General features: G+C 54.4%; 1 protein-coding gene across 13 annotated transcripts in view; it reads left to right on the plus strand.

Annotated features, from left to right (window-relative positions):
- The window catches only part of DAB2IP (DAB2 interacting protein), a gene marked incomplete at its 5' end in the record, with an annotated part of 238,162 nt that overhangs the window by 131,305 nt on the left and 80,351 nt on the right, over positions 1–26,506 (plus strand). For 10 of the 13 annotated variants that reach the window (XM_079113734.1, XM_079113732.1, XM_079113739.1 and 7 more), the window contains 3 exons: positions 20,832–20,985; positions 22,615–22,713; positions 23,519–24,073. In XM_079113734.1, coding sequence (XP_078969860.1) covers positions 20,832–20,985; positions 22,615–22,713; positions 23,519–24,073 — 808 coding nt within the window. Of the gene's footprint in view, positions 1–4,875; positions 5,067–5,095; positions 5,922–20,831; positions 20,986–21,032; positions 21,598–22,614; positions 22,714–23,518; positions 24,074–26,506 lie in introns of those variants that run through there. The other 3 variants (XM_079113738.1, XM_079113728.1, XM_079113731.1) reach the window with 3 other exon arrangements.

Raw genomic sequence — 26,506 nt, forward strand, 5'->3', positions numbered from 1 at the left:
TTTGGCCCTAGTGTTGGTGTGCCTTCCTCTGTCCACTAAACTGCTGCTTGGTAAGAGCAGAGACCACATGTCTGGTGCACCTGTTTGGGTCCTCTCCCTTCCTGACCGTGTGTGCAGCCTTGGACTGGGTGTTTGCCCCCTGTGGGCCTGTTTTCTCATCTGCAAAGTGGGAGTCGTGATCTCTTCGTCTGACACCAGTAGCATCCAGCATGACCACATTGGGCAAGATGCCTGTGTGGAGCAGACTCAGGAAACCCTGGGAGGAAGTCAAATCAAAGGCCATCTCTCTACCCTCCTGAAGTAGGAATGTCTAAGAGGCTGGAGATTGGGGAGTCCAGGCAGGGGTAGTAAATACCAACCCTTTGTTGCAGAATTGCTATCTGGCACGATGTAGCAGCAGGGACTGAGTGGTGGCCTTTGGATCTCCCCTCATCTCCTCCATCTTCTTGCTACAAAGGGCTGGACTTTCCCCAGGAATGACTGATCTGGCCTCATTATTCTGATTGCCCAGTGATGGGTGGGACAGTGGCATTTTGGGACCTTACCAGCAACCATTGACCTCCAGGTACTCAGGAAAGGTGCCTGTCATTAGATCTCTTCTTTTGGCAAACATGAGACCCAGGAGTGGAGCAGGACCCTCCTACACCACTCCCATGGTACCATCACTGGATAAGGGGACAGTTTAGTTAGGTTTGATTGCATGACCTTTCAGGGAGCATACATGTGGACCCTGGCATCAGGCCTGGTGTAGACAGGGTGTGGTGATGGCTTACCCCACCATGTGGGACTGAGCAGCAGGTGACCTAGCTAGGGACACAGAAGTGAGGCTCTGGTGGGAGCCCAGTAACTGTCTCTGGATGCCAGGGCCTAGGGCTGAGCGGGGCACTGGCCACAGGTCCACCCCAGCCTAGTGTGCGTTAAGGGCGCAGTCCCGGCCATGAGCCGTGCCGCCCTCTCCTTGCTGTTGATGACTTTCAGGCCCTGGCATGCCACGTGGGTGTTGTCCAGCACTTGGCCCGGCTACAGCCAAGGAAGGGAAATGCTCACCATGTTTCCCTTCTTGTTCAAGTAAATTTGCCATTTATTTTTCAGAGGAGGTGTCACATGGGTGGGAATTAACTCCCACTGAACAACTTGAAGGAAATGTTACATGTAGGGAGCCAACAAGTGTCAGCATTGCTTAGGGAAAGGGCTTCAGCCTTCTCTGCCAGCTGAAGTCATTTCCATAAGACAGTGGCTGGGGGCCTGGCCGATGACCAGTGCAGCTAGGCTGGTGGTGGGTGCAGGTGGCCAGAGGGTGGAGCCTGCCTGGCCTCACAGTGGACGGAAGGTCTGAAAGGTGGAGAGAAAGGAGGGAGTTGGGGGCTGTAGGCTGAAGATGCACCTTAATCACCCACACAGCTCTCAACAAGGGAGCAGGGAGGTCGAGGGGCAAGAACAGAGAACAGAAGCTCTGGAATGGTGAGCACTGGTCTCTTGGACCAGAAAAGCAGCCTGGAGTCAGATTGTTGGGGTTCCTGAATTCTAGCTCCCACCTGTAAATAGTTCTGGGTGACCTTGGGCAGCTTTCCCACCCTCTCTCTGTGTCAGCTGCAGCGGGGATACCCAAGCTTATGGCTCTTGGAGGATTAAAGAAGATAATGTATGTAAAATACTTCACACTGGGCCTGGCAGAGCAGGTGCCAGGACACGTTCGTTGTTGTGCTAATAAAGCCACACACACTTGGATGTGCTCACATAAGTTAACAGCTGGGGTGCATTGAAACTACTTCCCATTGTTGTCTCTCAGTCTAACACCAAGCTTGTTTCCTTGGGTTAAATGTGGCAGGGGTCACTTCAGAAGCCATGTTCTTGAATAGCAGACCCTGGGTGGACTCCTCTGCAGGGTCCCTCTCCAGTCTTAATCCTGCTTTGCTCTGCAACCTGTGGAAAGAAGAGAGCCAAGGTCAGGAGGAAGTTTCCCCTTCCCCTGGTGGGAGTTCAAGGACCACCTGGAAGTGTCCCTGGATGATCCTTGGGGCTTATTCTTTTGTCATCCCCGGAAGGGAATCCCATGGGGTGGGGGTGGGTTCTAGAGTCCTCCAGAGGGCCTTGTCCAGTTGGTGGGGACATCTTCAGATCTGAAAGAAACTAAGACATAAGGGTCCTGAGGAACTTCTCTTCTAGGAGACCGACCTGCAGAGTGTGTGCTTCTGTTGTGCCTCAGGTCCTGAGGAACTACAGATGAGCAGACCCCAAGAAGAACCTAAAGGGTGGGCAGCCAGGCTGGGAGCTCTGGAAGAAAGAGGGGGAGCCCGGGCACATCCCGTACCTGAGGACACTGGGGAAGGGCTCCTCTGGATGGGAGTGGTTGAACTGGGCCTTCAAAGGTGAACGAAAATTAGAGATAGGGAAAGGAGGGGAGCCCAGAGGAAGCAAGGTGAGGCCATGAGAAAGCACGGGGCAGCTGGGAAGGGTATGACAGGAAGTAGGCCTGGGGGCTGGCTGGCGTGGAACAGGTGAGGAGTGTGCAGAGGTGTGTAGGACTCCCTGCTCAGGGAGACCCACAGCTCTGGGCCTGTCTGGGTAGTCGAGTCATGGCAGGTGCTGCACATGGGCGTGGCTGGACAGGGCGAGTCTGAAATCCCCCCAGCTGGGGAGGGCCAAGGATGATTACTGTGTATCCCATACTTTTACATTAAAGATGGCTTTAAAAGGAGCCTGACCTCCCTCTGGGGCTAGGAGGGAATGGAGGAAGTAACTTACTGGAGGTCAGACAGCTGCTGTGTGTGGACTCCCACCTTGGGATAGCTGTCTTCTGAGCCCTGTTTCTTGTGACCCCCTCCAGTGACGGCTGTCATGCAGAGCAAGAGGTACTGTCATGGGGCCCTGTTCTGTTATCATGAGATATTAGAACTAGGTAGATCAACTTCCTGCCTGGAGGAAGTCTAGGAAGGCTTCCAGGAGGAAGGAGTGTTTGAATTGGGAGGAAGGCAAGGGCAGTCCTAGGTACAAGCAGTTGTCTGGCATGAGGCACACCTACTTTCAGCTGTAGTTTGGTCAGCTTGTGCAAGTGATTTAGCATCTCTGGACTTTCTTCATATGTAAGGTAGTCACAGTCTGCTGTTCCTGTTTGTCGCCATGATCATGGAATCAGTGAGAGAAGGCCTGACTTGAAACCTGTACCTTGGAGGAGGCTTGTGACAACGATTCTGCTTCTGCCTTTCCTGTGCCTCTACTGCTCTGGAGCCAGAGGGGTTTCTCTGGCCTTAGCGCCTCTGTGACTACATCCTCACCTCTCCCGTGCTAGGAAATTTTATCAGAACACTGGATAAACGGAGGTGGAAGCTGGGAGGTAAACCTCGCCTCAAAAGGCAGGCGACCACTGTAAGTGTACCTCTGCCTAGGAGGCCAGCAGGTCCCAAGGGGAGCAGGGATGGGGAACGAGGGTGCCCTCTGGGCTTTGGGGGAATGAGAAATGCAGATGTGAATAGATGGGGTGACGTGGAGCCACTTGGGATCAGGATCAGTGATGCCCAGAATACTGCTGGAACCGGGAGCCTGGGGCCCAGCTGGGCATGGAATAAGTCAGGGGCCCTCCAGCCTGGAAGCGGCCACACTGGAAGACCTCTTCAGCAGCCCTGCCCCGGACAGGAACCTGCCTGCCTGCACACAGTAGGTGCTTGATGCAGTCTGTTTCAGCAGTGGTAAGCTAGGGCCTGTGACAGCCCAGTGGCTACAAGAGACCAGGTGGGAGCCCTCCTCCCACACCTCATATTTCTAGTGAAGGCCTGGATTCCGTAGGCTCCTGGCGTCATCAGCTGCCAGCACTCTAGCAGAAGCCTCCAGTCCCTGGCCTCAGTCACTCCTCTGTTCGGCCCCGCTCTGTGGCAGCTGAATGGGAAGGAGGTCTGATGCTTGCAGGTGGTCGAGACTCAGTAAATGGAAACCCGAAGCTTCTTTGACTTCTTTAGTGGGATGGGAAAGGGTGACCCCATGGGAAAATGTCTGGTTGGCTGGGTGTGCCCTTCGCAGAGGAATGTGTTAAGGTGAGGGCCATGTGTGGAGCAACCAGGGATGAAGCCCCAGAGTGGCCAGTGGGTGGGGTGACATTTGCGCCCAGGTGTCTGCCTTCCTCTAGGGATTTAGGCACATCCTTGAGCCTGGGCAGCTCAGCTCACCTCCTCCCTCTGCGCCCATAACCCTCACCGTCTGCCCTCCTGGCCCGGCCATAAACTTCCAGAAGAGAAACCAGTCCTGGAAAGGAACTTCGATCTAGATCTAGAACGGTTGCTGGGGACCCATTGTGCTCCTCCCAGCTAGGCGACCTTTGTCAGGAGTCCTGTTTCCTTTTTGTCCTTCTGCTGGCCCCCCCATGATCCTTCTGTCCTGGTGACCACGGTAAGCAAACCCCTGACCTGTCTGGATCTCAGCTTGTGTTGCTTTTTAAAGTTTTTTGAAATGCGGGGGAGGAAGGGTCTTTGCCCTGGCGGATCTTCTGGCTGAGCTGATTTGAGCCCAAACCTTCCCTCCTGTGGGAGTTTGTCTTCTTCCCGAACCAGAGTGCTTTGCTGGAGCCCTGCAGCCGGGCTGCCAGGGATCATGGGGAGCCAGGCTCTCACGGAGGTAGGAACCCAAAGCCCCCCGACCCTCCACCCTGCCCCATTCCTGGCCCTGTGTTTCCGCCCATGCAGTGTGCCCTGGAGCGCAGTGGCCGCTTGCTAGACGAAAGCGGCCGCAGCTGGCAGCAGCTGGACGCGGAATGTCACCCTTAGCCTGTCCTGGAAAGGGAAGAGCCGCTAGGGCCTCGTGGTTGGGGGGCGGGGCCGGAGGCGGGGCCGACGGCTTCCGGCCTGGAGAGAGCTGGGGCGTGGCACTGCCCCCTGGACGTCAGGAATGCTCTGGGAGCTTGGCGCTGGGGTGAGAGCTTACCTTGGCTCGCCCGCAACTCTGGTTACCCAAACTCCTAACAGTTCTGACTGGCTTGTCTCAGACCAACTAGGAAGATCCATTCATTCATCCCCTACATCTGCCGACTTTGTGCTAGGCCCTGGTTCAAAGTGTGCTGGGCTTGCAGGGGTGCGCAGGTAAGGTTCTCATGGTGGGGCAAAGAGGAGAAACAAACAAAATGACCTCACATCAGTGCTATGAAGAAAATGAAGCAGGGTGATAACAGGGGTGAGGGTGGGAGTTGCCCGTAAGTAAGGGATCAGGGAGGGGCACTCCCAGGACTGGACTTTAGATTTGAGACCAGAACGGAAAGAAAGCAGCTGTGCCTCCAGCCAGCCGAGGAAATGGCAAGTGCAAAGGCCCAAAACGGGACTCCTGAGGCAGATCTGACACTGGGCGGAGCCAGCACTCTAGGGGTGGTGCCTGGAAGGGACCTCTGGGCTCAGGCTCCCCCGCTTCCCGCTGGAGCTCTGTGCCCAGGCCTGCGCCCTGCCAGAGGCCCTGGAAAGATTTTCCCGTGGCTAGAAGCAATTATTTGCTTTCAAGAGCCCTCCTGTACTTTTTTGACATGGAGGTTGTGCCTTGTGGTTACCTGTATAGAAGACTGTAATTTTCCACTTGTTCTCTGGAGAACCGGAAATCTCTGGATGTTGTCACCACAGTTTTTTTAAATCATTTTTGAAATTTTAACTTGGAGGATACACATTTGGCTGTGCTTTGTGGTAAGAACCCTTCCTGGACTCACTTCTTAGATGACTGCCCTGGCTTTGAGGCGCCAAATTCTGACAGTGAGAGCTACCTGGGTCTGCACGGCCCTCAGGAATGGGCCTCTGTGGTCTTGGACTCCTCAGTGACAACCTTGGCAAGATCCTGGGTCAGGCTGGAAGGACGGTTCTGTGGAGATCCAGCCATCCTCGGAACTCTGATCTGGCTCCTGGGCCTCGGGTCCCCAGACCCAGGTCAGTGGAGAAGCCTACACTACTGCCACCAAGGTCTGTGCTTGGCTCAGCAGGAGGGAGGGAAGGGGCCCAGTAAATGTCTTCCCTGGCTTACAGGTCCTCATGCTTCTGATGGGTTTGGGACTATAGGGTGAGGGGCTCTTTCTGTTCCTTGGTGGAGGCTTAGCTCTAAGACCAGCTGCCTGCCTGCAGGACTGGTGTGTGCCTTGCAGTGGTCAACACTGACCATCCAGATCTTGCCCCACCCTGCAGATCCCTGGGAACCTGGAGGGGAAGAGTGAAGGTGCGGTTGCTAGACTGACTTCTCCTTCCTTAGGGGCCAAGCCTGCCCTGTGGGGGAGGGAGGAGCTACTGTTTTGGGGACTGGGGAGAAGCCCTAGAGTGCAGCAGAGTAGGGAAAAGCAGGCAAGGATGTAGGGTGTCCGGAAGGTGGGCCTCAGTTGGCCTGGCTCCTGATCTGCCCAGGAAACTGGCAGGTGGGCTCTGAGGAGAGCCTTGGTTCCCCAGACTGCATAGCCAGCGAGTGCTCTCAGTCTGAGCGCCTTTAGGCTGGTGCTTCCAGCATACAGGAAGACAGAGGTGGACAGAGCCCTGTCCATCTCCCAGCCACTGCTGCTCCGGACAGATTTAATAATCCAAGTCTGTCTCTCATGGTTAGTATTGCAGGAGAGAAGCTTTGATCCTAAAACTTTTGTTGATCCAGACACTAATAAAAAGTAAAGGATCTTTGGAGTAGGGGTTTTTCCTTGTCTTCTGCTAGAGCAAAGAACATGGGAGCCCTCAAACACAAATTTGTTTTTCCTCCTTCTCTAGAGATGGGAGCAAGTGAGAGTTGTCCCTATTCAGACCTCACCGCTTCAGAACGCCTTCCCTAACTGCCCAGGCCCACATCACCCATCTCTTCTCCAGTATTTACAGGAAACTCTTGTGCATCTCTGTCCTCCCAGAGGACTTGGGGCTACTAGGTGGGGACATTGCAGAAGTCTTCCTTCTCACCTGAGACCCTGGGGTAATGGAAGGTGTCTGTCCTGGGAAGCAGTGAAGACCTGACTCTTGGTTACTTGTATCTTTCTGGGTTTGGTTCCTTGGCCACCTGGTCCTTACTTCTGCATATTCATTTCATAAGCACTTACTGAGCTTACACCATGGCAGACCCTCTTCTAGGGTACAAATCTAACAGACCCAGCCCTTGACCACACAGAGCTTACCTGGTGGTGAGAGAAGAAGAACAACTGGAGAAACAAAATACTTCCAGGTTAAGTGAAGTTCTCCTACTGGAGTGTAAGCTGGAGACTCTTGTCTGCTTTGTTCAGCACCTGTAGCCCAGTGCCTAACACGGTGCCTGACACATGTTTGCACTTTGCATTCACTGAGCAAGGTGCCATGGAGGAGGACAAGGCAGGGCAGACCCTGTTGTGGAGGAAGCAGTCAGAGAATTCCAAAAGATGCCAGAAGGCTGCCAGTGGGACAGCAGGGTAGAGCATGAACTCCTAGCCCAGGGAGCATTAAGTCTTGAGTCCCTGAGGCAGAGGAGCAGACTTCACTGGCTTGTTGTGTGAGCTGATGGATTGGATTCTGAAAGCAGGAAAAGGGAGGAGTCTTGTCTGGAGCCTCCTGGCTTTCCCTCTGAGACAGGCTCCATGTGGGACATTTCAGACACCCAAAAGATGTCAGGCCGACATTTAGATAAGCATCTGGAGCTCAGAGAAGGGCTAGAGATGTAAATATGAGTCGTGAGCACACTGGAGATATTTAAAGCTACAGGAGTGGATGACATCACCAAAGGAACGCGTTTTGCTAAGGAAGAGTGCCTCCAAAATGAGGGCACTGCGGACCCCAACACCTAGAGAAAAGGAGGGGAGGGTTCAGTGGTCTGTGAGAAGGAGGAGTCCAGAATGCAGCAGTCTGGGTTCAGGGAGAAGCCAGCTGTCTCTTAAGTTGACTCTGGCACCATGAAGGCCTTTAGTGTCCTGGTGAGAACCACTGGGGTGCGTTGGAAAAGAAGAGGGCAGCACGGAGGCGGGCAGCGTGGAGCTGAGGGGTCGTGTGGGCCCGCTGCCTCTCACTCCACCAAGCTCTGCTCAGACTTGCGCTGTGAGGCCAGCAGAGTCCCGAGTTACTGGTGCAGGAGGACCACTCAGGCCCCCGGAAGGATGTTTGGCAGCTCTCTGAGTCTGCTGCCGCCTTGGGTTCTGGAGAGTGGTTAACTGCCATGTATATGTCTCGCTTTTTCTGACGACTGCTTAGTTTGCTGACCCTGTCTATCCCCTGTCATCTCCCTTCCTTGTCCCAATCTCTTGTTGGGTCCAAGGCCCCTAAATCAGAATGCCTGGAGCTGGGGTTACTTCAAGGGTCTTTCTCAGAGCAGAGGTAGACTTCTTTATACTTCCTTACGTTCTCTAGAAAGCTTCTTGTGTGTTTAACTTTGAGAGAAGTTTGATGTCTTTATAGAATATTTCGGTGGCCAGGACCTTTACCTTCCCTGTGGCTTTGCTGACTTCAGGGAGAAAGTGGAATGTATTTTGGTTTGCAGCACAAGGTTGGGACAACCTAAGGTCTGGTGGAGACCTATGAGTTCTTGGTGCATGTTGAATGAGTGACATTCAGATATTTGAGTCAGTCTTTGGGGTCCCATTTGCTTTGTTAAATGCTTTTTCTGCATCGTGCTAACCAGTGTTTTACATGTTATTTATAGGGGTTAGTGCATTACTTCATTATATACATAAGGAAGCAGCCCCAGGAAGGTGAAAGGGCTTGCCTGCCCAGTGGTCCACGCTTGCTGAGTAACACAAACGGAATGGCGCAGAACCCCTACACCAGGCCTCCTGGGTAAAGCCGTGGATGAGCTGGTAATGGTGGGTTTTAAGGCACCCAGGCAGCTGTGTGGTTGCCAGGGTTAAAGGGCATTCCTCCTGCCCCTTTCCTATTTCCTCTGATGCCTGACACCCCTTACCCATATCCATCCACACCAGCTGCATTAGGGTTCAAAGAGGAAGAATGGGGACCTCAAACCTCGTCAAACCTTGGGGTGCTCATGCAAAGGGAGCCCCCAGCTTTGGAGCTCCCTGTTTGTGTAGTAGTGTTTGTGGCGTGGCTGATACTTCACTCTGGGCAAAGTGAGCTGAGCTGGCCCTCTCCCCTTGCACAGGAGGAGGCAGGGAGCGGGGCAGGATGATGTGTATGCCGTAGTGCCGGGTGCCCAGGAGAACTCCATTCCTGTGGACAGGCTCCGTGTGGGCCTGGGTTCCCCTCACCTGCCACCTGGCCACACAGTCCGCTGGGGAGGGCCTGGGGATAAAGTACCTCTTCTTCCCCTCATCCTCCCTCCTGACTCTCTCCTCCTTTTCCACTTCCTCCTTTCCCTGGCATTTGTGTCTCCTTCTGTGTTTTGTCAGAATTCATGATTCCCAGTCTTCTCATTCAGAAGACAGAGAAAGTGACAGAATGGACCTCACGGGGTTTGGGGGCTCAGCCTAAAAGCCCCCAAGTTGGGCACCTGTGACACGTGATTCCTTTTTCTCACCGCTGCCTTTTTTCCTGAGAGGGAAGGAAGACGGAAGCTGTGGAGCAGCTGGGCGTGGGTGGAGGTGGGAGAGCCGGCTCTCTGGAGGGAGCGGGAGGAGGGAAAGCCATGCTTTGGCTGGCCTCCTGAGGGTTGCCTGCTGTGGAATCCGAGCAGACCCCTCTGCCCACCTCAGCTTCTTTCTCTGGAGGATGGCAATGGCCCTGCCTGCCATGGGAGCTGTGAGGAACCAAGTACCCAGCACTGCTCTGACCCGTAGTGATCATTCCGAATGGCTGCCATGCCTGCTCTCATTCTTGAGAGTTAGCCGTGCTCTTCTTGTTTGGGGACTGAGGCCTTCAGGTGAAACTTGACTTTTTTTCTTTTTTGGTTGGGGATCAAACCCAGGGCTTCACATGTGGCATGTAAGTGCTGTACCATTGAGACACACCTCCAGCCCTGAACTTTGAATTTTAACTCTTAACTTATTTGGCCTGAAGTCTCTCTTGGAAGCCCAAGACCTCTAATATGATCACAACTTTTTGATTTTTTTGTTTGTTTGTTTGGTTGGTTTTTTTTTGCTTTGGTTTTGGGGTTCTTTTGTTGTTGTTGTTGTTGTTTTGTTTTTGTTGTTGTTGGTTGTCGTTTGCTTTTCTGCTTCCTGTACAGAAAAAGGAGAGCTGTACCTTTAATTTCCCAGCAGGCCAAATGGGACACTGGCCCTTTAAAAGCACATTACAGAGAGTTGGAACATGGCCTTTGTTTAACTAGCTATGATTAGTCCCAGTGGACAGGGCTGGAGTAGTATGTCTCGGACCAGAGCAGGGTCAGACTGGCTGCACAGCATCCCCTGCCTGGTGAACCTGGTGGCCACACTGAGGGATGGTGAGTGGCTTGAGCGGAGGTTGGTGTGAGGGAGGGAGTCCTCCGGAAGTAGTGAGCTTGCCAGCCTCACAAGCCCAGGAGACCTGAATGAGCTGGGTCACATGCGTTCGGCCTGGGGAGAGACTTAGGAGGTCCCAGCATGGGATCTCTGACCATCTGCCCGGACATCCACCACCAGCCCAGAACTGGAAGCCATTAGGATAGGTCTGCCCACACACGGGGACCAAGGAAAGTGCTGGTGCTGAGTGTCGTTTTTAAAGTGAGGACGCTCCAGTGTCAGTGCGGCTGTCCACAGGCAGCCGCCTCCGTGAGGTTCTGTTGGAAATGCCTGGAACCGCTGGAAGATTCCTGAACTGAGGCACTTGGCCTTTGCTGGGATCAACCCTAGGCTGATCTGCAAGGGGCTGTGCGGGGGCTTGGGGCCATGCTGACTCTGCCCCAGGCCCACTGAGCTTTGTCTCGCATTCTCCCTGCTGCTCTGATCTATCAGGCCCTGGTGGAGGGGCAGAAAACCTGAGAAGGTTGTGTTGGCCTGGGTGTGTTTTGGCTCCAAATATTTGGAACATTTGTCAGAAGCCACGTCACTTTGGTGTGGTTGAGTCTTCACTGGGGAAGTACCCCATTTCTGGAGAAGTCAGAGGAGGGGTTTGGCTTATCAGCCAAGTCTTGGTGCCTAACACCCTCACTCAGTACATGCTGGGGGTGGATAAGACTGCCCACCAACTAGATGCTCTTCTCACCATTCTGTAGACAGGATCACCAACAAGTGACAAAGGCAAGGCTTGGTGCCATTCTGGTGCCCCAAGTTCTTGTAGTTACTTGAATCTGGGCACATTTGATCATGTGATTTCTGTAGGTTTGGTGAAGGCCTGAGGCATTGATATGTGGTAAGAATAAGGCCACACTTTGCCTGTGGACTAAGATGTTAGGCAAACTGCTTGGCCTCTCTGAGACTCACTTCCTTGTTGGGGGCCAGAGGGTTTGTCACCTGTGCTGGGGAGACTCATAGAGGCAGTGGCCTTTGAGCCAGGCACAAAGAAGGAGGGCTTGGCTGCTGGGAGTGTCTCATCTGGAGCAAAGGTGGGCAGCCCTGTGAGACTCTGTCTTCATGTGCTGAGCAGGGCTGGCCTGACTGGCTTTGGGACACATCTTGGAAACTATACGTTAAGTGAGTGGCTTGATTGGCTTCAGTCCCTTGGGCCAATTGGCAGATGACAGATGCACGGACTTACCCTGGAGCCAGCTAGTGCGGAATATAGGAGACAAGAGGGAACTCCAGACTGGACACTCTGACCTTGGGGAAGCCCCTTGAGGACTCTAAGCCTCAGTTTTCCTTAACAGTAATTAGCTTCACAATAGTCAGAGGTATGGGGTCTGCAAAATGTGGAGCCAGTGCCTACTGCACTCCCTAGGATGTGGGATAGTGGGGTGAGAGGTGGGTGTATAGGTACTTGAGTGTCACCTACCTCCCCACCCCTTTGACATCATTTTTCTGAGTTTTCGTCCTTGCCAGTGGCCCAGAATTCTGGGGCTTGCCAGCAGTTGCTCTCTCCTGCTGTTCTGTAGCCACTGAACACTCGTGGCTGCCTCCTGCTCCTTATAGTCTGAGAAGTTGCTGCTCTGTTGCCCAGGGAGGTTCTCCAGCTCAGAGCCTCGGGCTTAGGGCTAGAATGCTGGAATTCTAGCCAGTTACTGTATACCTGGCAGCTGGGTTGACTCAGCCAGGTGGGGCATTAGCATAGTGAATCTTCAGTGAGCTCTGCAGAAAGACAGCCCAGTTGACAGCTAAGGGAGCTGAGTGCAGATGGAGGTCCACACTTCTCGACTCATTGCTCCTTCCCCATCACATTTTTGCTGCTTTTGCCTCTCTGAGGTCAGTTACCAACAAGGAGAGGTCCCTGTGTGGCCACAAAGTCCCTCCATTCCAGATGGCGGCTAGAATTGAAGAGGCACTAGCCTGATGACCAATCTTGGGTGCCAGGGCCTGTTCTCAGATGTGTCCCTTCTTAAAGAGGGTCTTTGAAGTGCCTGCCCCAAACAGCCTGTACTTTAAGCCTGTTCTTGGAGCTGGATGATAGAGCAGATAAGGTGGGAAGGGGTCAGTTGGCAGAGAAACTTTTTAAGACAGGAAAGATCTGCTGTGTGGGGAAAGGCATCCTAGAAGTGTCGGTGGGCCAGGGAGAAGCCAGGAGCATCAGAGAAGTGCTAGGGAGGGGACTGAATGCACAGGGTAAGACAGGGTCCCAGCCCAGCCTGGGTAGGACATGGAGATGGGGATAATCTCAGGGCCATGTATAATCTCAGGTGACCTCTACACCAGTGATGGGGCCACAGATGGTGGTGTCCCCATTTTATGAATGGAAATACTGAGATAGGGGTTATTAATTTGACCAAGGTCACAAAAATTTGTGTGCATTTGAAGAAGGAGGCCACCTCTCCACACTCAACTGGCAGCATAGTGCCTGGAGCAGGTTGACAAGTGGCTGGTCCTTGGTCAAAGCAGAAGCCTGCTTTCCAGAGGTTAGGTAAGAAGACAGCCCTCAGATCACCAGTCACCCTAATATGAACAAGCTACACAGTCCCAGGGGGCCATGTGACATGGCACCTGAGTCTCAGGCAGAGGAGATGAGTGGGAGAAGATGCCAGTGTCCCCACATTCTGCAGTGGGGCCAATATGAGCCAAGGGAGGCTTCCTAGAGGTGGAGAGCTGAGAGGACTTAGATTAAGTGATGGGAAAGTGACTTCCTGGGGAATGGGAGCACCTGGTTTTCAGGTAAGTCCTTACTTTGTACATCACCATCACCCCCTCCTGGGTCCTGTGTCTCCCAGACCTTGAGGCTTCTCTTGGAGGTGTTTAGGTACTTAGGATTCCCGGTGGGGTGGGGGAACCAGTCCAAAACCAGCCCCACACTCAGTGGTGTGATTCATCAGACCAAGGGCCGCCTGAGTGTGTTGAGAGGACAGGGACAGGTTTTACTCACAAGGGAGGGAACACCTCAGCCTGGGCCTTGAAACATCTCAAGAGGGTCCAGTTGGAGAAGTCTGGGACAGAGCAGCAGACAGAGGGTCAGATCATGCGTAGTGGGATGGAAGTCTGACGGTCAGGGTCCCTTCAGATGTGGCTGGGGTCAGGAGTCTGAGTGCCATGCAAGAAAGTTGGGCTCTTTTCCTAGGTTGAGGGTGGGGGGATGGGACACTGCTTACCTTAGCTCACTGAGACAGGGTTTCGAACTGGGGGTGTCCCTCTCCCTGATCTTTCTGAGTGACAGGCCAAACTGGTGGTTTCTCCTGGGGACCAGGGAAGGGCCAAGCACTGAAAGCAGGAGGGACACTTGGCCCTCAGCTCACTTTCGATTAGCTCAAATCTCATCCTATTCAATGAGTGTTCCTTAGATTCTCTTCTCTTAAAATTCAGGGCACTTCGCTGTTCTACTGAGGTTTATGAATGTTTAAAAACTGCTTTGCGGTCCCCAAAGTAATTTGACAAGTCTGACAGCTATTGATTAAAAACTCGAAATTATTCAGGCTGCAGGATGACTTGGGGGATTAGATGGAAAGTTTTTTGTTTCTTCTCTCTCTGAACCCCTCCACCCCAAAGGAAGTAAGATGTGGAAAGGCAAATGTGATCCCAAATGTCTTTGGCAAGGCTCCACTCCACCTGTACAGTTACCCTGGAAAGGACGGGCTGGGGTCTGCTCAGGGTGCCGAAGTCTGCTCTGCTACATGGGGACCAGACCAGCACCTCTCACAACCCTGGTCTCTCCCCATGCCTGTGGCCCAAGTTGCCACCAGGCAGCAGTGAGGCCCTGGTATGTTATGGCAGGTGGTGATCATAGTACTAAAGTAGTCCCTGTCCCTTCAGTTTATAGGAAGTTGACATAGGGCTTTTGGAGTAACTCAGCCTAGAGAGGAAAGGGAACTTATTCAGAATCTGTGGGTCCAAGGGAAAGGGTATGAGTCTGGGGTCACAGGCACGAATCCAGGACTCCCTGGCAGGTTCCTCCCCTTCTTTACGGTGAGAGAGATGGGCCCTTGCTGGGACACTGGGTTGATTGGATGCTCAGCCCCTAGTCCTGGCTCCACATGATAGGGGGACCAGGACTGCCCAGGGTGATGAGGCCACCAGGATCCCAGCTTTCCCTCTGGACTGTATGATTTGTCCAGCCACTCCTGCTCTCCAAGCTTCAGTTTCCTCTTCTGCAAAGGAGACATGTCTGAAAGTGTCCTTCATGGAACTTTGGGATTCACTGGGGGTGTGTGTGGCAGGGGCTCCCTGAGCCAGATTTCAGAGGGCCTCAGATTGAGTTTCTACTTTCCCGTCTGCTGGGACAGTGCTGCCTTCAAAGCAGGGCTGTTTGGAAAAGAGTGTGAGATGATATGTGTGTTAAAACACCTGTCGTGCAGCTGGGCATCTAGTAGGTGCATAGTGGTTTTAGGTTCAAGCTGCCATATTGTCCTTCATTTGATCAGCATCTGTTGGGTACTATGGTGCCAGGCTTCTGGCTGTGTGGTAGCCATAGCAATTGACGAGCAGCTCTGTGTGGTTGTTTTGTTGTTGTTTGCAGTGCTGGGGATGGAACCCAGGGCACTTTGTGCATGCGAGGCAAGCACTCTACTATTGAGCTACATCCCCGGCCCTTTTTTATCTTATCTCAATAAGTTGCCCAGGCTGGCGTTGAACTTGCAATCCTCCTGCTTTAGCCTCCTGAGTAGCTAGGATTACAGACATGTACCGCCCCTCCTGGTCCCTGTCCTCTCTTGGTTGCCAACTCATCCCTATGGTGTGGTGATCCTAGGGGTAGGATAAAGACAGGGCTCAGTATGTGCATGTGGGCATCACGCTGGCTCCTGGCTGACTTTGCAAAGGCCGGCCCCTGGTCTCAGAATGTGGAGACCCAGGGCTGAAAGGAACCATGCCTCCATTGCCTGCCATCCCAGGAAGCCTTCCCAGGCTGAGCAACCAGCCTCCCTTCCTTTTTAGGATAATCTGTATGTCCCTAGGGCCCTGAGGGCCCCCAAATGACTGCATTCTTCTCCCCTCCTGGGAGCCCAGCTGGGCCAGGAGTGAGCACTGGCTTTCTCAGCAGCCAGTTCCCAGGGCAGCAGGGCAGGGCCAGGCTGAGGAGAGATGGCTCTGCTGGATGTTCCCAGAAGTGCATGGCCCTGTTTATGTTCTGCTGCTCAATTCCCAGGAGGTCAGTGCCTTTGTCCTCACGTGCACCAGGATAGTGTCCAGAAGGAGTGCTGCCCCCAACAGGCAGATCACTAGCACCACAGCCTGGGCCTGCCTACAGTACAGGCAAAGGCACAGTGAGCATGTCCCTCCGGATGGGATCTGGAGATCTTGCTGGGTTCTGACTGCAAAGACCTGCCTTGTCTAGGGTTTCTTTCCAGTCCAGGCCTGGTGGTGGCAGTAGGTAGCGGCGTGGAACAACACAAGCACCTGGGGCTGGGAAGCACCATGCCAAGGAGTCACAAGCAGTGGGACCTCCCTGCTTCTAATTTCACCAGTGGAAATTAAGGACATTTAAAAAACTCGAGGCATCCTGAGCCTTTGAGCAGACAGAGTGGTCCCATTTTGCAGATGTAGGAAGTAGGGATTTGAGTGGTCAGGGAAAGCGCAGGGAACAGCCTTGGAGCACTTATCCTATCACTCCAGTACCAGCTACCCCAGATGGCCAGCCTCAATAAGCGCTGTGTCCCCTGCTCTCCAGTGGTTCATTGCTGTGTCCCACTCCTGAACAGTTCCCTTGAGGTGGGTAAGGAGGAATGGGGCAGTCATGAGTGACTGACAGTAGTCCCTGGCCCTGACCCTTGGCCTTCTGAGCATCTGCATTCTCATTTAATCCTTAGAGCAAACCTGAGAGGAAGGTGTGCCATTATCCCTACTTGTGGATGGGAAACAGGCCTGGAGACTTGCATGGCTTAAGGCACTTAAGGTTGTGTGTTTGCCAGGAATAGAGACTAGGTTTGCTCCTGCAGCTGGGCACCCTGGATTCTAGGGCCTCTGTCCTGCTGCCTTTCCCAGCATCTGTAGCATGCACTCACTCCACTGCCTGCCTGTGTGCCTGCACTGCCCACCCGTGACCCCAGCAGCCCCCAACAGTACCGTCATCCTCTCCATAGTGTGTCTTCAAGGGTCTCCCAGCTCCTGCTTGTGTACTTTCAGACAGGATGTCCACTCTCTCTAAAAGCAAATGAGCATGAACTGTTTGGGGACAACTGTCACTGAGCTGGTCCCAGCCCTGCCTTGGGGCAGCAAAGGGCAGCTCCCTCTGTCCCTTTGAGATTTGGAGGGTGACCCTGAGCCCCTTACATTCTAGGCTAAATGCCCCACTCAGCTCACCGCTACTCAACTGCAAGCATCCTGTGTCAGATAGGGCTTTTAGTTATCACAAACTTTGTCTTAGGGTCCCCTCTCAGCTTGAAATAAAGAGAGTTTGCTGAACTTCTGTGACACTAACCTTTCTAGAGAAAAAAGAATCAGAGTTGAAAAACAGCTTGTGGGTTGGCTGGAAGGCTATCAGATAAGACTGTGGCCCAGGAGCTGGGACAATGTTCCCTTGTTCCTGCTGCCCGGTCCTCACAATGAGCTGCTGTTGGGCTGGCTCTGTCTCCGGCAGTGACTCCCCTGTGCTCATGCCTACATTTCCTGGGATCTGGGCAAGCCTGGGTGAGCAGGTCACAGCCACAGGGGGCCGTCAGCCTGCCTGTGGACCTTTCTCTGCCCTGCTGCCTGTGGCCACGAAAGGCCAGGCTGAGTCTGTGGTATACACTGATGACGGAGTCAATTTTGAACTTCACCGAACTGGGGTGAGGTCCCACTCAGCCTTGCTACTGAGGGACTTTGGGCAAGTCACTTTGCCTTTCTTAGGCTCAGTGCCTCAGCCCTGACAGGGTGATCATGAGAATTAAGTGAGGAGCCAGGTGGTTGTGGCACGGAGTCGGGCTCAGGTGCATGGGTGTGGGCTGACCGGCTGGAGATACGAGGACAGCATATTGTGGTGGCATTGAACTGGCCTTGAAAATGGAAAGATTTATTAAGATGGAGGGAAAGGTAGGACAGGCTAAGGAAAGAGCCTGGGTCAAGGCCCTAGGAAGGCAGAGTCCGTGGATAGGTCACTAACCAGGGTGTAGTGTGAGGGCAGTTTCAGGAAGGGTTTGAACTCCACCTTCAGACCTTCGGGACTTGATTATCTTCTAGGCTGGGAGGGGAGGGAGGGAGGCCATGCAGGTGGAGGGGCGCCCCTGGTGGAGGGTGCTACTGTGGTCTGCTGGGAATGGCCTGTGGGATACTCCTTTCCTGCATGCCCCAGGCCCATGGCAGATCTCACTGTCCCGTGGCCTGGTTCCCATGAGTGACCTGGGATCCCTGGTGCCACACTTCTTCCTGGGAGGTGTGAGAATTCCATGCCATGGAGGATACAGGGAAAGGGCCTCCTTGCAGGGGCCCTAGGAGCTCTAGTCCTCGGAGGGCCACTGTGGGGCTAGAGAATCTGACATGTGTGAGGTCCCAGAGAGGGCTGGGACCATGGGAAACTGGGTGATCCCCTAAGGCTCTTTCATAGAGATTCTGAGGTGAACATGTGGGGTGCCACTTTTGGGAATTGACTTTGAATAGACAGCTGACCTGACAGCCAACCCTCAGGTCTTATTTGTCCCTTCTTCCAGGAAACAGCCATGTCATCAGGGTCTTTGAGCTCAGGGAGGTCTATCCTTGTCCCAGCTGACCTCCTTCCCACTCCAGGTGTAGCTAACCTTGGCTGCTGAGGTTTGGGGGCTTTGGTCCAAGAATGCTGAGGCTTTGAATCTTGGAACTGAGCCAGGCCTAGCCATGCCCATGAGCAACCCCTTGCTTGGCAAGGGGACGACTCTGATGAACTTTCCCTCCCAGCACAGCCTGGGAGTCCAGGAAGACTTAGGAAAGAAAGGGCGCTGATGCTAGGTGTTTGGAGTTGGTGGGATCAGGGGAAGGGGACTTCTTGGCAGAGGGGGTGGCATGTGCCTGGAGGCCTGCCTGAGAGACCCGGGTCTCCAGGGTGGAGTTGCCCAGGAAATAGGCCACTGTGATCAGCTGGAAAAGCAGGTGGACCCCAGCCATAACTGAAAGGCCCGGGGAATGCTTGTCCCTACAAACCATGTCTTCACAGCACTTCTGTAGCATGTGCTTTCCATCTGAGGCAAGAATCCTCCCTCCTCTTTCAGACAAGGAAAGGGACCAAAGGGGTTGGGCACACCCCAGCAGGGTCACAGCTGACCAACTTCTGGGTCCAGGTGGGATGAGGACCAAGGGTACTGCTCCTCTTCCTTCCAGTGAGCTTGGGCTGCAGGACTGGATGCAGCCTCTGCTCCACCTTCCACCTGAGGAGAAGTCTTAGAGGAGGCAGAGAGAGCCCGGGTTGGGCTCTTCCAGGATACATAAGGGCCCTGAGCTATGCTGAGCCCTCTTTCTCAGGGACCTTCCCAGCGCATCGAGGCCCAGGCCAGCTGGAGCACTTTTATGGGACAGGATAGTGAGGAAGGAGTGGAGGGTTCTGCAGCCACAGTCTCTGGGCTCTGGCTGTGGGGGATCTGATCTGGGCTTCTGGGGCTGCAGGACAAGGTCCCCCTTGGGTCTCCCTGGGCAGGGCCAGTGAGCTGTATATGGCCTATTGTTCCTTTCTGCAGCCAGCCAACTCATTCAGGCATCTCAGGCGGAAGGTGGCCGAGCTCTTCAGCGCCTCCCTTTGTACTTCCTGGGCTATCCCTGACCCACCCTCACCCTAGCATCCTAACCTGGTGGGATTTTCCAGGCTGGGCCAGAGTAGCCTGATCCAGGCTGTGAGTTCCAGACCTTCCTAGGCAAACCCTTTCTTAGACTCCCAGCATCTGAGCCAGTTAATCTCTTCCACTGAGGTATGAAGCCCCATCTGTGAGGGAGGGCTGGAATCTGGGGGTGAGGCTGCCCAGCCCAGGCCCCAGGTGGGGTCTCATCCAAGGGGAAGGCAGACCTACTCACAGCGCTTGTCAGTGTTGCAATGGGGAGAAGGCCTGGCAGTGTGAGCAAGGATTGAGAGGTCATCAAGGTGTCCAGTCTGAACACCTAGGGAGTGTGGCATTGTAGGTAAGCCACCATGCACCTTTGCAAACTGGGCACTCAGGAGAGGTCCTGGGCTTAGGCTATACTGAGAAGCCCCAGAGGGACCCCTGGGGGATTTGGATAGGTTCCTAGCTGACTTCAGCCCACCTCCCAGCTTTCCTCTGGCTTGTTTATCTCCTCAGATCTTTTGGAAGCCAACTTCATGCTGGTCATGAGATGGGTGACTGAGTCTCCTGGGGTACATGATGTGGGGTTTCCAAGGTCTGGGGTTTCACTTCCAGCTCTGACACCTTGAGTACCTAGACTTTGTGCCGAATGAAAGTTCATATGCACATAAGGCTGTTGCCATGGAGATGTGGAAATTTTCTGGAGCCTCAGGCTCCTTTACTCCAGGTGGTCGTGGAAATGGGTGTGCCCTGCATGCAAGTGTCTGGGGACCCTACCAGGCTCTGAGTCTTTCAAGGTCAAGGCCAGATCTTAGCCTGATGTGAGGTAGGGAAAGAATGATGGATTGGCCAGGAGCCAAAAGGCAAAGGGTATTGGGAGGGAAGCCAAGGCAGGTGTCTCCCCTACCAAAGATGTCTTGTATCTGCCCCAGCTGTGGAGGGGTCTCCACTTGGGCACTTGCTCTTGAAGAGACCTTCACTTCTCTCTGGTGGTCATTACCAAGCACTGGGAGTAGGAATGCTGAGGTGTATTCCAGGTGATACACTGAAGAACCTTAGGTACAGAGAGGGATGCACTTGCCAGGGCCGTACAGTAGGTGAGCAGTGGGCTTAGCTTCAAGGCCATTCTGTCAGGGCCAGTCCAGGTCTGGGCTCCATTTGGTTACCTGTGTCAAGCCCACTGACTCTGGCCTGGGCCCCAGAGCACCAGGTTGTGGACCCCAAGACCGAGTGTCAGTGTTTTGGATACTGTGTGGAGACTGTGGCATTGTTCTCCTCTGTAAGATGGAGGTTCCTGGGGCTGTCCTGCTGTGGGGGTTAGTGGAGTGAGACAGTGTGTTAGAAAGGGCTTTGCTGGCAGTGGCATTCTAGAAAAACGCTGGGATACGGTGATTACTTTGGTCCTGGATGGGGACCAGGGTTAATGGCAGGGAAAGGCTCCAGAACCCCAGAAAACTGCCTGGACCTGGGTAGATCTTCCCTTGAGGGGTCTCTAGGGCTGCTAAAGAGCCAGGCTAGACCCCACCCCTGCAGGCTCAAAAGCTCAGTTTAAACCCAGGGGTCATGGAATCCTCAGTTTCTTGCTCGCTTAGGGGCTGAACTCCTTACCTAGACCCCTGCAGTGGGGAAGAGGAACTGGTGGGTTTCTAGGACACTCCTCCCTCCAAACCTGCCTGAAAACAAAGGGCAGCGAGGGTTGGAGGAGGAATGACCGCCACTGAGGAGGGTAATGCTGCAGGGACAAGACAAGCAGAGGGGTCCCGGGAGCCTGCTTGGCCTGGCCCTGACACACCGACTGCCTACCTCCTCAGGTCCCATCTGATGCCAAGGCTGAAGGAGTCTCGCTCCCACGAGTCCCTGCTCAGCCCCAGCAGTGCGGTGGAGGCACTGGACCTCAGCATGGAGGAGGAGGTGGTCATCAAGCCTGTGCACAGCAGCATCCTGGGCCAGGACTACTGCTTTGAGGTGGGTCTCACCATGGGAAAGATCAGTGTCACCTGTGTCTATCTCTGACCAGGTCTGGTCTCCTCCATGCCCCTTTCTGGAGTACTCTGTGGCCTTGGCAGTGGATAGTCTCTTTGGGACAGTGGCCACATCTGCTATAGCTTTTGGCTCCTGGGAGATGAGAGAACTAGGGGTGGGGTATCTCATTCCTCTTCACTGGGCTTCTAAGAATGGCCCAACGCCTGCTCTCTTTAAAGCAGGTAACACTGCTGGGTCCCCACTGGGTAAAAGCGATTTAAGGGGGAAAAGCTGCTATAGAATTGCATAAGCCCCAGAACCCATGGCTGGAGCCTGTTCACCCAGTGCAGTGTGGGATTGTGGAGAGTCACCCCTTTTCTGGGCCTGTTTCCCATCTGTGCAATGAGAGCCCCAACTTTTTCTCTCCAGCATTCTGTGACCCAAGGGTTAATAAAGAACAGGACCAGTGGAACCTGGGCAGGGCCCATGAGCTGGGATCCCCTGCACAGCCCCTCACAGTAGGCGGGGCATCAGTGAACTACAGAAGGCAAGATGCCAGAGGTCACACAGCCAGATTCAAGACCAAGCCAGGACCCTAGATCATTACTGCTGCAGGTGTGCCTGGGAGTTCCCAGCAGCATCTCCTATTATTCCTATTGTCTTCCTACTTCTGTTTCTGGGAAGATTCCTGCCCAGTCCCTACTGCCACCTGCAGCAATCTTGGCATAATTGGGGGAACTCTTAGGAATAAACAAGCTGCCATATGGGGCCTAGGGTGGAAACTTCCAGGGATCTGCCCACCTCCTGTGCCCATGTGCAGTTCCTGGTTTAGGACTCCTGGGTAAGCCAGGCAGGATCTGCACTCTGACTTCCTTGCCTGGGACAGACTGAAATGGCCTACGCCTGTCAGCTTGTTCATAGCAGAGGTTGCTGCAAATGTATAGGCCCTCAAGTGCCTGGGGGAGGGATCTGGTTGGCCCTGTGGACCCCTTAGCATAGCACTGGGGGCAGTGGGGACAGAGTGGCAACAGCTCTGGCCAGGCTCCCTCACCTAGAGGAAACATCCAAGCTGTAATCAGAGAATGAACAGAAGTCAGGCAGGCAGGGCTGGTGAAGGTTCCAGGCAAGAGGACCCCAGGGCCTGGCACACAGGGGTTAGGCTTCTGTGGCCATCATTGTTGTCACTGTTCTGGGCAAAAGAGCCCTTGGGAGGTATCAGCTAAGGACGGAGGGGATTCTCATGCCTGCCCTTGCTTGTCCTCTTGGCACTTTAGTTTTCATCTTTATGGCTATGCTTCAGGTGAGCGTTGCCCTCTGACCTGGGCAGAGTGCCCTGTAAGAGTCATAAAGGCTGTTTTCCTTTTTGAAAAGAAGGGCTCTTGAGTCGACAGAGATGAGGAGCTAGGCGTGAGCAGATGGCTCAGGCCAGGCTGCTCTCCTGCTGCCCACCGGCTCTAGGACAGCAGGTCTCCCGTGCCACCTGGGAAATGAGAGGCGCAAGAGTACTTGTGAACCTCGTCCTGCTGCCTTTTGGAGGCTGTGTGCAGACCTGGTGGCCTCAGAGGCCTTCTATCACTGCCCAGCCTTGCCACAGTCCCTTCCCCTGCAAAAAGCCCTGCCTGCCTTCCACAGGTGACAACATCCTCTGGAAGCAAGTGCTTTTCCTGCCGGTCAGCAGCCGAGCGGGATAAGTGGATGGAGAACTTGCGGCGAGCAGTGCACCCCAACAAGGTAGGCCTGGGCCTCCTCTCTCTGGAGCATGGGGGATTAAGGTGAGAATCCAGCATGAGGGAGCAGGAGGGAGACATTGCTGTGATGCACTCTGGGATTGAAGTGGAGACAGACCCCAATTAGACTCTGGAAGAGGAGCTTGAGTTGGTCAGTCTAAGATACCTGCCATGTACCAGTTCCCAGAGGTACACATGCAGGAAGCTGGGCCAGAGAAAGGGGATCTGGGCCCGTATCCTTCTACCTGTCCCTAACTCCAGCTCATCCATTCCATTCCAGCCTAGGCATCTGCCTGCTACTCTAGGCAGACACCCTGGCCCACCTTGGCTCCTCCATCTGATTAGGACCCCAACTGATTCCTGCTCCTATGTCTGTTCCCCCTCCTACCCCCACTGACATGTTGACCTGGGCTGAATCCTGGTCTCCATGACATCAGTTAGGTAGTCATCTCTTAAGTTATTTTAAAGACCAGCAAACTGAGAAAGTACTAACAGTGGTACCGTAATCAGTGATGTGTCAGGCATTGTGTTAGCCTCTTGCCTCAGTCTCACTCATATGTGGGGGTTATTTTATTCCCATTTTATAGATAAGCTAACTGAGGCCCAGATTAGGTCACTTGCCCAAGGTCAGTAAGCTGGTGCAAGGCAGACAAGAGATGCAGCCCACCTCCTGCCCATCCGACCAATCCCCCACACCCAACCCCTTCAGCACCAGTCCCTCAGCCCTCCCACATTTCAGAGGAGTCCTGAGCTTTGGGCTGGCTGGGTAGGCAGATGGCAGCCCCAACTGACACCCAGGGCCCCTGCAGGACAATAGCCGGCGTGTGGAACACATCTTGAAGCTGTGGGTGATTGAGGCTAAGGACCTGCCAGCCAAGAAGAAGTACCTGTGCGAGCTGTGCTTGGACGACGTGCTGTATGCCCGTACCACGGGCAAGCTCAAGACGGACAATGTCTTCTGGGGAGAGCACTTCGAGTTCCACAACCTGCCTCCTCTGCGCACAGTCACTGTCCACCTCTACCGGGAGACTGACAAGAAGAAGAAGAAGGAGCGCAACAGCTACCTGGGCCTGGTGAGCCTGCCTGCTGCCTCTGTGGCTGGACGGCAGTTCGTAGAGAAGTGGTATCCTGTGGTGACACCCAATCCCAAGGGCGGCAAGGGTCCCGGGCCCATGATCCGCATCAAGGCGCGCTACCAGACCATCACCATCCTGCCCATGGAGATGTACAAGGAGTTTGCCGAGCACATCACCAATCACTACCTGGGGCTCTGTGCAGCCCTTGAACCCATCCTCAGTGCCAAGACCAAGGAAGAGATGGCGTCTGCCCTGGTGCACATCCTGCAGAGCACGGGCAAGGTGAAGGTATGTGTGGGAAGGCCTGGTGATGGGCACTGGGCTGTTTGCCTTTCCTTTGTCCATGATAAGTACAGGTCAGCTCCAGTGGAGGCTTTGGGGACAGCTCTCACACCCAGATGGGCTCCCTAAACCCAAGAGTTATGCCATGAAGTGAGGGGCTTCATAGTCCTGCACGGCAGAGCAGTCCCGGGCTTGTGGGGCTGTGGATGGGTTGGTGGCTGGTAGTGAGGGAGTGGGCAGGCTTTCAGGTGCCTCTCCTACTGACCCTGGGGGCTGACCTTGAGGCAGGTCATGAGCTCTCCCACACACGTGGGACCCATAATCCACCAGCCCAGTGACACAGACACATGTACCACACGGGACATCCCTAATAAGCACTATACCAGCCCCAGCCTCATTGCACACTGTCACATCCAGACACAGACTTCACGTGCATAGGTAGATGATCAGCCAGCCCTAGCCCCAGAGCCCCACAGAATTGGGGATCAGAGAGCCATGTAGGCAGGCCTTACTTCCTGCCTTGGGCCCAACTCCCTTCACCCTTCCCTCACCTTTCACCTGCTACAGAAAACAGGCCCACTCAGCACCCCACAGCACTTGGTTTGGGGGACAAGTAGGCTTCTAGACTGTGGTGCCCTAGAAGACACACCCTCTCCTACCTGTCCACCTCTGTAGAGCATGGCTCTGGGCCCCACCTATGTGAAGTCCTGCCCTTTTCACCATGCCTCCTGGAGCTGTCCAAAGCCTGTAGAAGACTGCCTGGACTTGGAATGGACTAGCCTTCTGTGACAGGGATAGACCCCAAATGCCAGGCTAGGGAACTGAACCTTGGCCCTCTGGACCTGGTGTGGTTAGAGAATGACTGGTGTGAGTGATGGGCAGGGGCTGCTCTGGATTAAGGTCCTGAGCTCTCAACCAGGAGAGGTGAGGCGGGGAGCCAGGTTTGGGTATCACCAGGAAGAGCCCAGAGATGCTTGACTGCATGCAGTCCTTTGTCCTCTTACCTGTTCCTAGAGGCCCTAGAGGGGAAAGGTTATGACCAGAAGTCCCACGGCCCCTGCAGGCCCTTCTAGTTTCCACCATCCATTGGACTGTCACTGTATAACAGGGGCAGCCTTTGAGAGGGGGACTTCCCCACTGTAGATCTGGGGGGCGATCTGCCTTCCTCTGTGGCAGTGCACCTCCCCCTCTTGCCCAAAGCTTTTCACTTGCTGGATGAGGCTGCCAGGTAGCCCCCTGGCTGCACTTCCTCATTTACTGGTCAGTGGTGGGCTGTGGGTGCTAGGAAACAGTGAATGATAAAAACCTGTGGCCCAGAGATGGTATGAGGGAGGCAGCAGAGGCCTGAGCCTTTCCTGCTGCTGGGTCTCTCATCTTTCAATCCCTGGTCCCCAGGGCTGCTGTGGCAGAGCTCCAGGGAAGATGCAGTTTTAAACCTTGGTTCTGTGTATTCAGAGGATAGGAGTCTAGAGGTTATTTGCACATCAGAAAGTGGTCCTTGAGTGCATTATCCCAGGGAGGCCAGTGATAGCTTCCCCTTGGTCCCTCCTGTCTTTCTGTGCTATTGACCAGCCTTGATCTCCTGCTCTAGGTTTCAATTCTGTATTCCAAAGGGCCCCCAAATTGGCACATCTGGGAAACTTCCAGAAACCCTGGTCCATGCTGAGTGCCTTGCAGATTCTGAGATGGCTGGTCCCTTGCCCCCACTGTTACCCTCCCCTGAGTCTGCCTGCCTCTCTTTTCCTCTCCCCAAGTCTTAGGTTGGCTCTGAACATGAGGAGGCAGGTATCCAGAGGAAGGAGCTACCGTCCTGGTGGGCAAGGGCAGCTGAGGCTTCTCTGCCAGGGCTTCCTGTGAAACCCGCAGGACCCGATAGTTGAGGGGCTTACCAAGTGCAGTCTGGGACCCACAACGGTAAGCAGCAGTGGTGCCACAGCCTGCCTCCCAGCCAGAGCCCGCCAGAGTGGGCCTCGGCCTCATTCTTAGCCTGAGCACAGGGCAACTGGATTGCCTTTCCTTCTTTCATCCTTCCCCACCGGGTGGCAGAGAACAAGTCCGTGTCATGCAGTGCCCCCACCAGACTCCAATGGGTCCTAGCCGCTGTTTGTACTTGGCACGTGGTATGGAAGGAGGGGGTGAGCTCTCCTGTGGCAGCCAGTCTGGACATGATGGTGGAGCCTGAGGCTCCATGTGGCATGTTGCCATCCAAGCCTGCCTTCCCATCCTTACACCCAGCTCTGAGGCCACCAGCTCCAACCTGCCCCCTCACTAGGCTGTCCCGCCCTGCCTCCTCTCCTCAGCAGCCCCAAGGTGGGTGCTGTGTTCCTCTCTAGATCCCCAGCAGTGTGATGAAGGAGCAAGCTTGAGGAGCAGGGACTTCTGTCAAGGTCTAGAGTCCTCAGGTCTTGCCTACCAGGCCAGCTTAGGTTCCATTCTGCT

The sequence above is a fragment of the Sciurus vulgaris genome (genome assembly GCF_902686455.1).
Source record: "Sciurus vulgaris genome assembly, chromosome: 15".
Lineage (NCBI taxonomy): Eukaryota > Metazoa > Chordata > Mammalia > Rodentia > Sciuridae > Sciurus > Sciurus vulgaris.